This window comes from Staurois parvus, unplaced genomic scaffold, assembly GCF_062004578.1.
Source record: "Staurois parvus isolate SC_StPar_1 unplaced genomic scaffold, SC_StPar_1.0 ptg000626l, whole genome shotgun sequence".
Lineage (NCBI taxonomy): Eukaryota > Metazoa > Chordata > Amphibia > Anura > Ranidae > Staurois > Staurois parvus.
This window is the reverse complement of record NW_028318422.1, coordinates 9,772-28,373: the sequence shown is the minus strand read 5'-3', so window position 1 is coordinate 28,373 and position 18,602 is coordinate 9,772. Positions and strand designations below refer to the sequence as shown.

At 41.0% G+C, this 18,602-nt stretch overlaps 1 protein-coding gene across 1 annotated transcript; it reads right to left on the bottom strand.

The window, feature by feature from the left end:
* Positions 1-364: 364 nt before the first annotated feature.
* Positions 365-17,681, bottom strand: LOC149449354 (ras-related protein Rab-35; the record flags this gene model as incomplete). Its single annotated transcript, XM_089693337.1, has 5 exons — positions 365-2,498; positions 11,109-11,233; positions 11,315-11,439; positions 14,442-14,565; positions 17,631-17,681. Coding segments are annotated over 5 exons (554 nt in total), but the record flags the coding sequence as incomplete, so codon positions are not given.
* Positions 17,682-18,602: the final 921 nt, after the last annotated feature.

Here is an 18,602-nt window from a genome sequence, read left to right as displayed (position 1 = left end):
AGAGAGGATACATTTTTTTTTTTAACATAATGTGGAGGATTAACCCCTTAGGCTTCACAGTGGGTAGAACAAGCATGCTTTACTGCATATACAGACTGATTTTACTGTTGTGGGTTTAGTAACACTTTCAGTCCCTTACTGACCACCACCAAGTTTTGGACGCAGCTTGCGTTTTAACTACATATGCAAATACACAGTCATTCACAGATAAATATAATAATTTGCCACTATATCAGAGCCAATCCAAAAGAAATGTGGTATTCTAAAGATGGCCATTTCCCTACACATCTGTATTTTATTCAGTTATTCAAAAGTAGATTCAATCCATTTAATCATTTTGCCTAAAAATTACGCTGACACAGACTGAGAAATTCCAGAACAAAATTTAATGGAACACGTGAGAACAGACATAAGGTAGCTGCCATTGCTGAGTTGGCTCTAAAGCTGCAGCCTCCAGGAAATATCATCCTGGTTTCACTACCAAGCGAGTCACTAACCAGAAAAGGTTACTGACAGAAGGGTACACTTCCCTGGGTGCATATTTCACATTAGTGACTCATTAACTAGTGAAGCCCGGAACAACAGAAAAGCTCTACAGCTTGCACCCTTACAAATCAGCGGTGGGTCCAACCAACTGTAGGTCCAACTGAAACAGTAGGTGGTTTCACTGAGATGGACTATATTAAAGATTTGGGGTATAGGACAGCAGTTGCCATCTAGATGTGAAACCAGACTGCTTTCACACACACAAGATGCTTAGTCACAGAGGCAGTTGTTAGATTTCTAACCTCACAGATTTTCAATATCTGTTTATTATCTCACCTTTGCTGCAGGTGTAACCAGTGATTGACAGCTGAATGCACAAATCAAGAGATAGTCAGAGTTTCAGTTCCTACAATCAATTAATGAAGTAACTTGCTAGCCTTAATATCTTTTTTTAATAAAAATATGAATTCCTCTTTGGTGGGCAATGAGTTCTAATGTTTGTTCCACAGCTAGAGCGCCTAAAGATACTTCAATCATACTTCTACATATGTCAATGCCTGGTACCCTGCTGTGGTTCCTCCTGCATCATTAATGGGTCCTGTGGTGACATAGTGGTCCAGAGAGAGCAAACCATAATGGGGGCCTGGCATCAGTCATGGCAGAAGTGTTTTATGATGAAGATTCTTCAGTGACCATAGCTTTTCAAGAGATTGAAGTTAGAACTTGCAGCCTAGAATTGTGCTACTATTATGAAAAGATGCAGCTTAAAAATGTTTGGTGCTTAACCCCCACAGGTAGCAGATATATGAAGCCAGAATAGGCCTGCTGTGTCCCTCTGTTAATGATCACAGAAAGTTGGACATATAGCTTCTGGAATGTATCCACTTCTAGGCAAAAATCACATTAAAGTGTATATTTCTGAAATCTGTCAAAAGATTTTCTAGGAAAGTATCACTTCTATTCTGGGTTTATTGGTTCTTTAATGCCCATATGAACACAACCAGTCCAGAGTAAACCCTTCTATTTCATGCATTGACATCACAAGACAACTGCCTGTTTTCTTTTAAATTCAGGACCCATATTTCACTTTTTTTTTTTTTTTTTTATTAACTTCGATCCTATTTATGAAGATGGTACAAAAATTTGGCAGAGTTTTTTTACCCACATAATTTGTTAAATTCACAATATTTTTTTTGAGATAGAGATTGTAACAAACAACTGCTAACAGTTCAGGATCCATCCAGATTTTCATTAAAAACAAAATTACTTTGTAGTCGCAAGTCCTGCTCTGGTCAATGTAATAGATGCTTGGTTTTCTTTAGCATGGTTTTAAATATTGACAAAAACAAAAAAAAACAAAACAAAAAAACTAAACAGCAGGGAAGCAAAATAACAGCAAGGCCTAGTGATTCTTACCCTAGAAGGCAGGACAGACACCAGGCGCAATGTTAAAGATGCCAACTGTCCTAAATCTTTAAAAATGTGATCAGTTTATATTTGCGCATTACGACAGTTTGGCAATCGTAAGGTGAAAGCCAAAGCAAAATGAGGGAGGCGAGGCTGGTTAACGCAATATACAGTATGTACAGACTCTTGTTAATCAGTCCAAGGGGTAGGCACTGCAACTGTCCTTTCCTAGCAGACGCTCCAGAAGAGCAGGGGTGACAAGGGGATGACAAGGATCCACAACACCTTGTTGGCACAGCAATAAAAAGGTGTCAGCGCCTTTCAATAGAAAACCTTGAGAAATTCTTAAATTAACAGCACAGAACTGAGAAAATGCCCCAACCCCTGAAAGCTGGGCACTGCCCATGGCACAGTTACTCTTCATTCCAGGAACGAATGTTCGGATTAAGAGCAGCCTCTGTGTGCTGTGCCTGCACCTAGCAGCATCGCTTTTTCCTTTTACTGTTTTTGGTTAATTTCACCACGTCATTCTGTTGCTGCTGTTGTTGCTTTGCCAAGTTTTCTTTCTTTGCTCGGAGAACTAGCTCAGTAATGCAGTTAAACATCTGTAAAGGCAAACAAAGGGTGTTGTGAGCTTTACAAGCAAAATATTATAATTTCAGGAAAAACTTGATGATTACCTGCCATTTTACTGCAGTACATGTCCATACAGAAAGGCTGCCATTGCCACTTAGCTCTTGGAAGGTACATGGTCTTCGACTATTCTGATCATTCTTTCATTATGTGGCAAATAACTGAGCTGGAACAAGTGTGAGCTTATCGGTTGTCATGTCACCTGCTAATGCTTGTTCTGGGTCAGTGACTCACCAGATAATGAAGGAAGTATGACACACCTTAAGCTTGGCCCTTTTAAAAACAGGTGCAATTGGCAGCTCCTATATTCTTTGCTTGATAATCCAACCAAAATCTAAACAACTGTGGTTTATAAGCATGCATAGCAGTATGAGAGAAGGCAGCCTCTGTGTTTATTTATAAACAATCAGATCTTCCTATTCAAAGATGTATTCTTGATTTCTCCAGTGATCTACAATTAAATTACCTTTGCGTGGAAATCCCTGTGGTGTATTTGTCAAACCTCCTATCCCACTCATCGATTTGGGTTTGTGTATTGCTTCTAACAAATCTGCAAATTGGGTACAGTTCTAAATTACTTTCCCACAGAGATGCTGGTCACAGGAGAAATAACTCCTGGTCAAGACATAACTTGGCTGAGGCCAAGAAAAACTACAGCTATGAAATCTTTACCTAAAAACATACACAGAAGCTTTCTGAAAGAACAATGCCCTGCTCACAATGGAGTGAAAATAAGATGCTGCTGTTTATTTTGTACCCAGCCGCCCAGTTTTACCACCCACCAACTATCTGAGAGATCTCTTTTCATGGACCCTCCCAGGTCCAAGATTAATATTGAGCAGAATTAAGTTCAACCCTCCACAATAGTCCAAGTTTCTCATGTGTCCCCTTGGAAAATGAATTGCCCATCTCTGTTCTATAGTGTTATTTTACCTGAATATGGTGCCATTAAAGTTAAGCATGTGGTATACACAGCGAATCCTTCCCACCACAAACACAAAAAAAACAAAAAGGCACGTAAACTCAAAATAAACATTTGTTAAATAAATCAGCTTCCTAGGTTTAATAAAAAAAATAAAACTACATTTTGACATCTTAAACCTTGTGCTGCCAAACCAATTATTCCTATTTTTTTTTTTACACAATTGTTAAATGTCTGTGTTGAATATTTACCAAACACTGCATGCAGCAAAAAAACAAATTGGTCTTTAAGGCGATACACTAAAGCTTTTCCGCACATCAATCCAGTGTTACCCTAAATGATGGTGCATGATATACTGCTCTCATTCTGGTGTGTGCAGGGATAGCCTAGTGTGGTGTAATCTGCATGTGCATCCCAAGGTGTGTGTATATTATGTATGTGAACATGGAAGGGGTCATTAAAATGTTTTTATTTTAATATTTTGTAAATATTTTCCTGCTTTAAAAAGAGGATATGAGCCTGTTAGACCCACAATGCCACCCATACCCACTTCAAGCAGATCTGGGACAGAAAGCCCCTGGTCTGCAACTTGCCCAGTCACCCTAAAGTCAACCAGGATCTGACAGCACTGAACCTGAAAGTCATTGAAACCTAAAAACAAGCTGTAAATTCTCTTTAATCCAATAACCACTTGAAGAACAAGCTATTTTTGTTTACATGTTACAATCAATATTTTTTTCTAGAAAATTTCTTAAAACACACACACTTTTGTAAATATTTTATTCTATCTTTTCATGTAACAACACTGAAGAAATGACACTTTGCTACAATATAAAGTAGTGAGTGTACAGCTTGTTTAACATACTCTCTCATACTGGTTCAACATGGCACCTCACGGCAAAGAACTCTCTGGGGATATGAAAAAAAAGAATTGTTGCTCTACATAAAGATGGCCTAGGCTATAAGAAGATTGTCAAGACCCTGAAACTGAGCTGCACAACAGTGGCCAAGACCATACAGCGGTTTAACAGGACAGGTTCCACTCAGAATAGGCTTTGCCATGGTCGACCAAAGAAGTAGAATGCACATGCTCAGCGTCATATCCAGAGGTTGTCTTTGTGAAATAGACATATGAGTGCTTCCAGCATTGCTGCAGAGGTTGAAGGGGTGAGGGGTCAGCCTGTCACTGCTCAGACCATACGCCGTACACTGCATTAAATTGGTCTGCATGGCTGTCGTCCCAGAAGGAAGCCTCTTCTAAAGATGATGCACAAGAAAGCCCGCAGACAGTTTGCTGAAGACAAGCAGACTAAGGACATGGATTACTGGAACCATATCCTGTGGTCTGATGAGACCAAGATAAACTGATTTGGTTCAGATGGTGTTAAGCGTGTGTGGCGGCAACCAGGTGAGGGGTACAAAGACATGTGTGTCTTGCCTACAGTCAAGCATGGTGGTGGGAGTGTCATAGTCTAGGGCTGCATGAGGGCTGCTGGCACTGGGGAGCTACAGTTCATTTAAGGGAACCATGAAGGCCAACTTGTACTATGACATACTGAAGCAGAGCATGATCCCCTCCCTTTGGAGACTGGGCTGCAGGGCAGTATTCCAACATAACGACCCCAAACACACCTCCAAGATGACCACTGCCTTGCTAAAGAAGCTGAGGGTAAAGGTGATGAACTGGCCAAGCATGTCTCCAGACCTAAACCCTATTGAGCATCTGTGGGGCATCCTCAGACGGAAGGTAGAGGAGAGCAAGGTCTCTGACATCCACCAGCTCCATGATGTCATCATGGAGGAGTGGAAGAGAACTCCAGTGACAACCTGTGAAGCTCTGGTGAACTCCATGCCCAAGAGGGTTAAGGCAGTGCTGGAAAATAATGGTGGCCACACAAAATATTGACACTTTGGGCCCAATTTGGACATTTTCACTTAGGGGTGTACTCACTTTTGTTGCCAGCGGATTAGACATTAATGGCTGTGTGTTGAATTATTTTGAAGGCAACAAATTTACATGTTATACAAGCTGTACATTCACTACTTTACATTGTAGCAAAGTGTCATTTCTTCAGTGTTGTCACATGAAAAGATAGAATAAAATATTTACAAAAATGTGAGGGGTGTACGCACTTCGGTAGATAGATGCTTTTCGAACGCAATTTTTTGGGAAAAAATGTTTTTACTTTTTTGCATTTTGAGAAAAAAAAAAACCAGTAAATGACCAATTTTTTTTTCATAACATGAAAGATGTTACGCCAAGTAAACAGATGCCAAACATATCACGCTTTAAAATTGTACCTGCCTGTGCAACAAAGTTTACTATCCATAGTCAATGCCTTAAAAGCCTTTTATAGATTATCACTTTGGATATAGAGCTGATTCACACATGCGTTGCAGATTGAAGCTCAGGTTTCACAGCTTATCGATACAGTAGCTGTTCACAGGTTCACATCAGGTTCATAACAGGATTAGCTCAGGATCTTATCTTGTTCACACATATGTGGTTTAGAAATGGTTCCCTTAGAAGTCAATAGCCTGTAACCTACACCTGAACCAGACCGCACTGCTTAGAAATCAAACAGGACTCTTTTTAAAACAGCACTGGTTCAGAACAGGCCGTGTATGAGATATATGTGAATAGGCACCATAGGAAGAAATGCTATTTCACATGTCATGCAGATTGCATGCAGTTCAAACCGCATCTAATCCGCATATATGTGAACAGGCACTTATAGAGGAAGTCTAGTGCTAGAATTACTGTCCATGATCGCAGTGATAGCTCACATGTGGGGGACGACTCTTGCGAGCGTGCAGAACTGACGCGTGCGCTCGCCTTTGCAAGCGAGCATAGGGGGTGGAGGCACTTTAATTTTTATTTATTTTTACACTGTTGCTATAATTTTGTAAAATCACGTTTATTGCTGTCACAAGGAGTGTAAACATCCCCATGACAGCAATAAACCTGTGACAGGTACTCTTTATGGAGGAATCTGAGGGTCAATAAGATCCCAATCCTTCCTCTACACTTAAAAGCATTTCACATTGGTGTTTTCAAATGCTTTTGAGTTTTTAAAAATGGCACCATTGACATCTGGGTAAACCAGAAGTGATGACAAGTGACCGCTTCTGGGTTACCATAGTAAAGAGCCAATCCCGACTTCGTTCGGCTCCCCTACCTGGCGATCAAAGGCGATTCCAGCTTTGCTTGGCACTGCAACCTACTGGCTGGTTACTCAGGTCTCCTCGTCAGACGGATTATCCCGAACAAGCAGCAGAAAGGGGGGGGGGGGTACATCCCCTCCCGCTGCTTGTAATAGTGATCGAGTGGCTAGTTAGCTGATTCGATTGCTATGACAAGAGAATCAATCGCCGGCTCTAAAAAAAACGGCATCATCCGGTATAACTACCGAGAGTCCAGCAACGTATGGGTATTTCGCTCAAGCTCAAATGGTTAATTAACTTGTAGGTAATAATTAAACTCAGCAACGGTTTTCTATAGCCATTCATGGGATACTATGATGCTTTGGGCTTTTTGTATTTTACTTTTGTTTAAATTTGTTTTTTGAATGGATGTTTTCTACTACCTAAACAGAATCTTTCAGCATTTATATACAAATCAGAAGCTGCTCTTCTGACAAGCTCTACTGAGCCGTATGACCAAGCAGGGAGCAGAAATGGGTCTCAGCTCTGTTCTGCTCCACTGAAAACTATGCTTTTGTAAACAGGCATTTTTTCAGCAAAGCAGTAAAGGATTGCCTGGTAAACATTTTTTAAGGGAGCCTACTGACTTAAAATTAAAATACATCACTTTCATATTTAACCTAAACATTTTTTTCACATTGTATTTTTTGTCTTAAGTGGTTGTAAAGCTTTTTTTTTTTTATAATACTATAAACAAGTTGTACTTACCTGCTCTGCAGAATGGTATTGCATAGAGTGGCCCCTTACCTCCTCTTCTGGAGTTCCCTGCCAGCCCTCTCTCAGCATCACCTTTTCTCCGAGTGCCCTCATAGCAAGGTGGCTGCTGAGGGGGCACTCCCGAGCTAGGCTGTGTGCAGCCATGTCCCCCACAGGATTTGACTGACAACAGCAGGAGCCTACGGGAAGAAGGGTGAGCGCAGCACAGGAATTTGAAAGTTTTTTACCTTAATGCAGAGCATGCATTAAGGTAGGGGCGTCCAACCTGTGGCCCATGACAGCAATGAATGTGGACCAGCACAAAAATTGTAAACTTACTTTAATTTTTTTTTTAAATGTGTACATTTACCAAACACATCCAGCCAAAGAAAAATTTGACAGTTACTGGATAAGTTTTATCTTCCCAAAGAAAAATATCCAACTTCACAATCACACCTTATTCATGTCATCAACAGTCAGGATGAAGCACACAAAGGACAAAATTAGAATCAAAATATCTGAAGAGCACCTTTGAGAATTCAATGAGAATTGCTACTACTTCCATCAAATCAGATAATTAAAGGTTAATTTATCAAAACCAGTGTTAAATATCGCACTAGTTTTATGATGTCCTCCTTTTACTTTTTTAAAATAAAAATAAAATACAAAAATGAAGTTTTATTACTCATTAGGTACATTGTCTTTATCAGTGATCATTAACTTGTAATCTACCCGACTTTTTCTGTCAGCTATTCTTATTTTTAGTGTATTTTATGTGTGGCCAAAGACAATTCCTCTTCTTATGTGGCCCAGGAAAGTCAAAAGGTTGGACACTATTGCAGTAAGGTAAGAAACACTTTGCCTTTAGAACCACATTCCGACAACCCAAGTCCTTTTACTGCAGGGAGTAGCATGCAGAGGCAAAGCGACGTACCCGTAGGCGATTCTGCCTGCGACTGCGGTGTCCATTGGACACAGTAGAATGTGGATCCCGATACTCTGGACCTGAGATCATGTGATTACATGATCACAAGGTCAACAAAGCTGTTATTAATCAATATGATTTATAACAGCTTTACTAGAGAGCTGCGATTGGCTCGCAGCTATCACATGGTACCTGGGACAATCACAGCACCCTGTACCATGTGATTAGCTGTAGCCAATCAGAGATCAATAGTATTCACAGCTGTCATGAATGTAACCCATTCATGACAATTCAAAGCATTGCTGGTACAATGAACTTCATTATACCAGCAAAGAGTAAAAAAAATAAAATACAAAAATATCAAAATATCCCTGATCACCCCCCAGAGTAGTACAATGTTACTATGGCAACACTGAACTACTCTGATGAAAGTATCTTGTAAAAAATAAAAAAAAAATGTTTAGCATAAAAGAACATTTTAAATATTGAATAAAAAATTGTTTATTCCTTTTTTTTTTTACATACTGTCACCAGTGTCCCTGATCACCGTCACACCAGTAATATCATGACGCTGTATTGTGCCAGTAACAGTATGTGAAAAAAATTTTTTTTTTTTTAAAAACTACTTCTTACTAAACACCGGCCTACTTTCCAAAATGGGGTCATTTGGGGGATATTTGTACTGCCCTGACATTTTAAGAGTTTTAAGAAATGAAATTGGCCGTCAGGATTGATCAGTTTTAAATTATATATCCCATAGTTTGTGGATGCTATAACATATTGGGACTAACTTAGTTACAAACTAAATAATATACATTTATTGAGATTTGTTGACCAAAGACATGTAGCAGAATACATTCTGGTCTATAGTTAATGAAGAAATTAGATTTTTTTTTTATGGGCTAGATTTTCACAATTTTCAGTCTTTTATTTATAGAATTACCGTATTTGCCGGCGTATAAGACGACTTTTTGACCCTTGAAAATCTTCTCAAAAGTCGGGGGTCGTCTTATACGCCGGTACATATGTTAGGAGGGCTGCGGCATTAAGTACAGGGGTTTGCAGGGGCTGATGTCTCTTACCTGGATCCAGTTCCACGACGATCCGGTCCAGGAAGCGCGGCGTCTCCTTCAGTTCGGCCACTGGATGTTCGTGCGGCTGCTCGGCTCCGCCTCCTCACCGGTGATTGGCCGCCAGAACTGTAGCTCAGGAAAGGCACACAGGCGGCCAATCACCGGCGAGGGGGCGGAGCCGAGCGGCCCCGCGAAAATTGAGTGCCGGAGCAGCAGGTAAGTGTTCTGTGTAGAGGTGCTGCTGCAACCACATATGCTGGCTGCAGCAGCACCATACGAGAACAGGGTCAGCAAGTCTCAGTGGGAGGAATAGTGCCCCATCATTGGTGTCACTGATACACTGGGGCACTATTCCTCCCACTGATACCAACGATGGGGCACTATTCCTCCCACTGACACCAACGATGGGGCACTATTCCTCCCCCCCACTGACACCAACGATGGGGCACTATTCCCCCCCCCCCCCACTGACACCAACGATGGGGCACTATTCCACCCCCCACTGACACCAATGATGGGGCACTATTCCACCCCTCACTGACACCAATGATGGGACACTATTCCTCCCACTGACATCAATGATGGGGCACTATTCCTCCCACTGACACCAATGATGGGGCACTATTCCTGCCACTGATACCAATGATGGGGCACCTATTCCCCCCACTGATACCAATGATGGGGCACTATTCCTCCCACTGATACCAATGATGGGGCACTATTCCTGCCACTGATACCAATGATGGGGCACTATTCCTCCCACTGACACCAATGATGGAGCACTATTCCTCCACTGATACTAATGATAGGGCACTATTCCTGCCACTAATGCCAATGATGGGGCACTATTCCTGCCACTAATACCAATGATGGGGCACTATTCCTGCCACTAATACCAATGATGGGGCACTATTCCTCCCACTGACATCAATGATGGGGCACTATTTCTCCCACTGATACCAATGATGGGGCACTATTCCTCCCACTGATACCAATGATGGGGCACTATTCCTTCCACTGATACCAATGATGGGGCACTATTCCTCCCACTGACACCAATGATGGGGCACTATTCCTCCCACTGACACCAATGATGGGGCACTATTCCTCCCACTGACACCAATGATGGGGCACTATTCCTCCCACTGACATCAATGATGGGGCACTATTCCTCCCACTGACATCAATGATGGGGCACTATTCCTCCCACTGACATCAATGATGGGGCACTATTCCTCCCACTGACATCAATGATGGGGCACTATTCCTCCCACTGACATCAATGATGGGGCACTATTCCTCCCACTGGTGTGCATTGGAAGAGGGGTAGTCTTATACGGCGAGTATAGCCCAAACACTACATTTTAGCAGGAAAAGTAGGGGGGTCGTCTTATACGCCCAGTCGTCTTATACGCCGGCAAATACGGTAAAAAAAAACAGTGGTGATCAAATACTACCAAAATAAAGCTCTATTCGTGTGGAAAAAAAATTATAAATTTCATTTGTATACAGGGTTGCATGAGCATGCAATTGACAATTAAAGTAGCACAGTGTGAAATAGCACAAAAAAAAAAAAACGGCCCGGTCACGAAGGGGGTAAAATCTTCCTGGAGCTGAAGTGGTTAACTATAATAAAGAAAATATATGACAAAAAGATTGCCTACATTTGCCTATGCTTTGTTGTGTGCTTGACTGGCCAGCCACTCAAGAACAGAGCAAATCTAGAAAACTCAAGTATGGTATAAGCAGAGCCAATACACACCTCCTCAACATTTAGATTTTCTTTGGCGCTAGTCTCAAACAGTTGTATGTCCATCTGTGCAGCAAATTTATGGGCGTCTTCAGTCTCCACGACTTTCCGCTCAGGATCATCATTCTTATTCCCCACTGTACATAGAAAAACAACTTATGTTAAGAAACAATTGGAACTGACTTGTATTTTGTGAGAACGTCACAGAGAACGCTTACCTAATATTCGACACACATCGTCACAATTTTGATTTATTTCATGTAACCATCTTTTTACATTGACAAAGGATTCTGCACTGGTAACGTCATAAACAACAATAACACCGTGTGTGCCTCTGTAATATCTGCAAGAAAAAATATAAATATGACATGATAGAAATGAGTTGTACCAATCGTATACCTCATCTTACATATACGCAGGGCTTTTTTTCAATAGGAGCTTAGGGAAATGTAGGTCTGGCACCTCCAGCACAAAATGTATGCATTGGCAAAGGGGCTGGGGGTATGCTAGAGGGATTTATGAGGATTGCTGGGGATCTATTATAGCATGGGGGAGTAGTGTTGCTGGGGGGGGGTCCATTGTTGCTGGTGGGGGATCTATTTTGCACTGGGGTCTTGCTGTTGGGGGATGTTGTTGAGGGCATCTCATGTTTTGGTCTATTGATGCTGACTGCTGGGAGATCTATTGTTGCCAGCAGGGGTGTATTGTTGCTGAAACAAATCAATGAGGTGTATTTTGTTCTATTGTTGTTGGAAAGGATCTATTGTTGCTAAGGGGGTCTATCATCATTATCCAATTCCATACACACCTGCACCTATTCTCTGAGGGGAAAAAAAGCCCTGCATATATGAGAAAGATACCTAGATGTTACTATGCGCATACAGGAATTTTATGGCACTTGCTGGGGATTTGTTTATGCAGAAAAAAAAATAATGGTGTACTAACTGGATGACTAGATGTTAGCAATAGAAGATTATAAAACAGCTGAGGAATTGCTGATGGAAACTCAAGTTTTGTGAAAAAAGCCATTACCCAAAAAAAAAAAAAGGCATTGAAATAGCCATTGGAGGCGTCTGATAGTGTTAAAGTATATGATCTGCATAAAGCTGGTCATACATGTGATATTCTGATTGTGCAGTCTACTTTTGATTTACCAAATTATACAATTAAAGAATCTGTTAAATATATACCCAGTTATAAAGGTCCAGCACTGCATAATTGTTGGAAGATATAAGGGAGATTGTATATTTAAATGTGTGTATGGCCATCCCAAGTAGTGTGAAGCAGAGTGACATGAGCCTTAAAAGTAAAATGACTACATGGTTAATTCTATCAGGCCATTGACCCTAGGTCAGGGGTAGGCAACATGCGGCTCTCCAGCTGTTGCAGGACTACAAGTTCCATCATGCCTCTGCAAGTCATAGGTGTAACTGTCAGTTTTGTAATGTTGCAATGTCTCATGGGAAATGTAGTTCCAGAACAACTAGAGAGCCACAGGTTGCCTACTCCCACCCTAGGTTCACATAAGTGCAGCTTTGCGTGCCACAGTTTGCACAGGCATGACAGCCTATTCATTTGAATGGGCTGCCTTGCCTCCTGTAAAACAGGGAAAAGGTCCCTGCACCATTTTTGGAATCACAGCCTGCATGGGAACTGCAAGCACAGTGCAGTTCCCCGTGCGGATGTGATTCCCAGTAAGGGTGGTGTGCCATTAGATTTAATGGCACCCACCTGCATTCCTTATATTTCTCTGTGTGGGTCCTGCAGCGGCAATATCCCGCACAAGTGTGAACCTAGCTTTACTGAAGAGAACTAGGAAGCATTTTAGGATGATGTCACAGAATTCAAATAAAAGGAAAAGCAAAAGGCATTTATATCACAGATCCAAGAACAATGCGCAAGATATGCACATGTTGAAAACAAGTAGCCAACACAGCAGAAAGGAGAGAACTATATATGTGTTTTTAACCACTTCCCGACTGGCTGTTGTATATAAAACGGCTGGACGATGGCAGTACAGGGTCGGGTGGCCGTTTATAAACGGCCTCCCCACACCCTGCTTGTGTGCGCTCTCTGGGAGCGCACAGCACCGCGATCCGGTGCCCGCTGTGTCCTCCGGACACAGTGAAACACCGATCGTCGGACGGGACCTCTGTACGTGGTCCCGATCATGTGATCACTGATTGGCCAATCAGTGATCACATGCAAAGTAGTAAGCAAAATGTCACTTGGGACATCATTGCTTACTACGTGTGAAATCTGTGAATGATCACAGAGGTCACATGGTACAAGGCTATGCACAGCAGCCTTGTACCATGTGACAAGCTGTGACCAATCACAGCTCACTCAGTACTTCTCAATAACTGCAAGAATGCAGACAGAGAGAAAGAGAAATGATTGCTTTTACATCCTATATGGGTGTAAAAGCAATCAGTGTAAAAAAAAATAAAAAATCTTCATCACCCCCCACAAGTAGTACAGTGTCACCATGGTGACACTGTACTGCTAGGGTGACAGTATGTAAAAAAAAAATATATAAAAAAAATATAAAAATGTAAAAAAAATGTTTAAAAATTATAATTTTTGGTTATAAACTAATTTGGATTTTTTATTTTTTACTAAAAAGATAACGGAATAACTGTTGGCTAAGATTTATGATGAAATATTATTTATTTGCAAAATTGTATAAAACTTTTTTTCAAAATTTTTGGACTATTTTATTTACATAGCAAAAAAAAAAAAAATCCTAGCGGTGAATAAATACCACCAAAATAAAGCTTTATCGGTCTCAAAAAAATGGTAAAAAATTCATATGGGTACAGTGTTGCATGACCGCGCAATTGGCATTCAAAGTGTGATAGTGCTGAAAGCTGAAAATTGCCCTGGACAGGAAGGGGGTAAAAGTGTCCGGTCTGGAAGTGGTTAATATCATCTGTCTTGTTGCCCAGAGCCAGCAGTTAATTAAACATTCAAATTTCAAATGGCACACCAGTTATTAGGCATCATGCGGATAATAAACATATTATACACTTTAAGACACTTGTATTAAAATATTCTCAATAAATTTGAAGCTCTGATAACTATACAATTCTGATGCAATTTAAATGCCAACCATGCCAAGTGAAACACCAATGTGGTTTATTAAAAAGATAAAAATAAACTAAATTTACTACGTGAATTTTTCAGTGAAGAGACCAACAAAAAATGTGTAAACTGAGCTGAAACTAGCTTCTTCTTGAAGTGTGTCATTTCCCATACAGAACAGCAACAGTGTTTCAAACGGAGATACAGCATCTGACCAACACCAAACAATACCCGGACACATTACTTCCTGTACATTCTTACGTTGATGTTATTGTGCGAAATCTCTCCTGCCCGGCAGTATCCCAAATCTGCAGTTTCACTTTCTCCCCATTGATTTCCACTGTTCTGATTTTAAAGTCTACTCCAATTGTTGTGATGTAGCTGCCTATAAAGAAAAAGAAGCAACATTCTTCAGTGCTTTACTATTACAAATTGATTTCAGTTTCTACTGCCACTAGGTTTGCTTGTACATTCAAAATCAGCTGTGGATTCTGCTTTTTTGGACTTTTTAGGGAGCAATTTACTGACAGAAGGAATGCATTACAAAGCACTCAGTTATAGAAAATATTAGAACTTTATTTAAACTGTTTAAAATATTTTACAGGAAAGCCTCACTTCACAGTCTGTATAAATACAATTAAGGTTTTATGTACATGGGTACAGAAGGCCACACATCGACAGACTACAGAGTATTTCTGCACCTGGTAGTAGCCTGTACAAATCAATAACAGGCATCTATGACAGACACCGTGGTTGTACACACATTCAAAGTGGCTACATGTGCACAGGGCGGATCAGCAGCTCTGGACACAAATTTCCTCACAATTCTAGAGAACCACACAGGAAGCAATAAACATCTGTCCAAGAAGAACAAGAAACACTTGGCCAAGGCTGGGCATCGATGGAGTGTAAGCAATGCCTCAGGTGTGGTGTTCTGTTGCATAGTGCCTGTGGTCAGTAGAAGGAATAGTGCCCTGTCATTAGTATTACTGGGATGAATAGTGACCCATCACTGCTATCAGTGGGAGGAATAGTGCCCAGTTATTAGTTTCAGTGGATGGAATAGTGCCACATCATTGATATTAGTGGGAAGAATAGCACCCCATCATTGCTATCATTGGGAGGAATAGTGCCCTGTTATTGGTTTCCACTGGATGGAATAGTGCCCCATCATTGATATTAGTGGGAAGAATAGCACCCCATCATTGCTATCATTGGGAGGAATAGTGCCCTGTCATTGGTTTCCACTGGATGGAATAGTGTCACATCATTGATATTAGTGGGAAGAATAGCACCCCATCATTGCTATCATTGGGAGGAATAGTGCCCTGTCATTGGTTTCCACTGGATGGAATAGTGCCACATCATTGATATTAGTGGGAAGAATAGCACCCCATCATTGCTATCATTGGGAGGAATAGTGCCCTGTCATTGGTTTCCACTGGATGGAATAGTGCCACATCATTGATATTAGTGGGAAGAATAGCACCCCATCATTGCTATCATTGGGAGGAATAGTGCCCTGTCATTGGTTTCCACTGGATGGAATAGTGCCCGATCATTGATATTAGTGGGAAGAATAGAACACCATCATTGCTATCATTGGGAGGAATAGTGCCCTGTCATTGGTTTCCACTGGATGGAATAGTGCCACATCATTGATATTAGTGGGAAGAATAGAACACCATCATTGCTATCATTGGGAGGAATAGTGCCCTGTCATTGGTTTCAGTGAATGGAATGGTGCCCTATCATTGATATTAGTGGGAGTAAGAGTGCCATATCGTTGCTGTTGGTTGGAGGAATTATACCCCACTGTTGGTGTCAGTGTTAAGAACAAATTGGGAAGAATAGAGCCCCAAGGGCCGGATAAAGGCTGGCAAAGGGCCACATCTGTCCCTCAGGCCGCAGTTTGGAGACCACTGGTCTACGGTAATCCTCTGCACATCAGAACTCAGCGAGGAAGGGATTAGCACGAACAGTGGGCTGTATTAAGTTTGCTAATAGCAGAGAGCACAGCTGTGAATGACCCGAGGTTCCTTCCCTACTCAATGGCAATGGAGAGAAGTAAGTGGTCAGGACTTTGTATAGTATCAAGTCTGGATTAAAAAAAAAAAATGCTGCTTTTCAAGAAAAATATCCTATGCAGTCAAGGGGCTCCATTAGATTTTAAAAGGTGCAGCCTTGTAAAACATTAATTTCCATTTGAACCTTCTATGAGCAACTCCCACGTTCTGCCTGGCTGCTAGGACACGAAATCTTAGCATTACAGGAGTGAAAAATCAAAGTGTTTTACATCCGAAAAGCTCAGGATGTGGTGTATACTAATTGGGAGTTTTCCTGTCAGGCTTCCACAGGTACCCAAAGTTCTTACAGATAGGACAATAAAATTAATGAACATAGAGCTGCACATAATTATAATACCTACTGGGGCCCTTTGACTGCATAGGCTATTTTCTGGAAAACAAAACAATTTAAAAAACTGGGATTTTTAAGGTGCAAGGAAATGCATGAATCAAACCATCTTTAAAATTAATTTTTATTTAGTGAAACAAAAATGTAAAAGACAGACATCAATACAAAAACATATAATTTCATCAATGACTTACTATTACTACTCCTCTTACCTTTACTAGTACTATATTTTCTGTAAAAGGTGAACTTAACCTTTAAAGAAGAACTAAAAGCAATTTATTCCCCTTTTGGATAGAGTAAGGGAGGGTTCTAACCCGTCAGACTTTTTTTCACCATCTGTGTCCCATAAACAAACAGGAAGTGGGAGGAAATCCCTGCAAAGGGAAACTCTTGTATCCCCAGAACTAGTGTCCCCATAGGAAGATTTCCACTCTATTACTTTTTTGGGGACAACACAAAATTTGGGATTTTCTTTTACTTTCAATGATAATGGTAAACAGGACAAATAGAGAGGGTGAATCTCCCCAATGGCTGCACAGACAGCAATAAAGACTGACAAGGGTTCTGATCCCTCTCCATTCTATCCAAAACTAAAAAAAAATGTTTTGCCTTTAGTTATACTTTAACTCAGATTTTAATTGTCTTTCTACACCAACAGATGTGTGGTCAAACCCAGCTTGCTAATCATTTAGCAAAACAAATCAAATAAGTAAATTTAGAGCACTTGGGAGAATCCAGTATGTGTTAGTATAGTGCAGAGAAGGCAGGCTCATAACCCCAATGCATATTATTATTATTACACAGTATTTATATAGCGCCAACAGTTTGCTCAGCGCTGTACATTACAATGGGAGACAATACATAAGACAGTGCAGTAGCAATACAAAAATACACAAGGGGTTCGAGGGCCCTGCTCCTTGGAGCTTACAATCTAGGAATATGGCATAAAAGCCATAACACACACTGATCGTGCTATAGGAGCAGTATGCCCAAACTAGTGCTGCAACAGTGTGATCATAAAATACACAAAATTACCTGAAAAAGTGTTATCCGCAAACCTTAGCAGTAAACTACTCTTGCCAACACCTAAAAAAAAACAAAAAAAGAATTAGAAAAAAATAACTTCAATTGTTATAAAGCATTAAAAAGGAGTACAAAAGAGGTAAAATGATCAGTAGTATAAATGGAAGCGAAGTCCAACCCTGATTTGGCCATGCATGTGGTGACAGCGGTTCCCAGGGATGCCTGGGATTGATTCCTGCTGCTTTTCTCTGGGTAAATGCACCTCTCTCCACTCTTAACTAAGAAACGCATTGATTCCTGTTAAATTCAGAACAAATAGTGTATTTATATTTGTGTATATGTTGACCAGTTCTCACCTCTAGCTGCACCCGTTTTATGACTGTAGTCTGTTTCCTGAGAAACATCCCCCACTATTCATGTGATCCTTATCAGCTTCTAATTGGGATGGAGTTGAATGTTCATTTGAGCATCTCCCTCTAAGTTTAGATCAGCTCATGGGGGGAGATCACTGATGGGGGGGGCACAGTCTCTGATGGGGGTTCTGCATTGCGTGAGTGCTGCGTTGATGGAGTGCTAAGAAGAAGCAGTTAAACACAGCAGTTGAACTAAAGCAGGAGAACTCAAGCAGCAGGAAGACACAACAACAGCAAGAAACTCTACTGCATGCTGGACAGACTGCAAGCAAACACCCTGGGAAACATCTCTTACAAATCTGAGTACCACTCCAAGTACCTTTTTAATATGTCCCCTCTACTCCTCCTTTTCATATCACTATCTTGTGTTCCCAAAATCTCACTTCTTTACCCCTCTGCTCCACCCCAAAACTTGTACATCTCACCCTCACTGCTACCATCTTCCTACTACTGCTCTCATCACCTCCTGCTGATACTTCACTCTCCTGCTGACCCAAACACCAGGCCTGGAAGGCATGTGAGCTTGTGTACATCCCGCTCCCATGTTACTTTCCTCACACTTCTTCTTCTC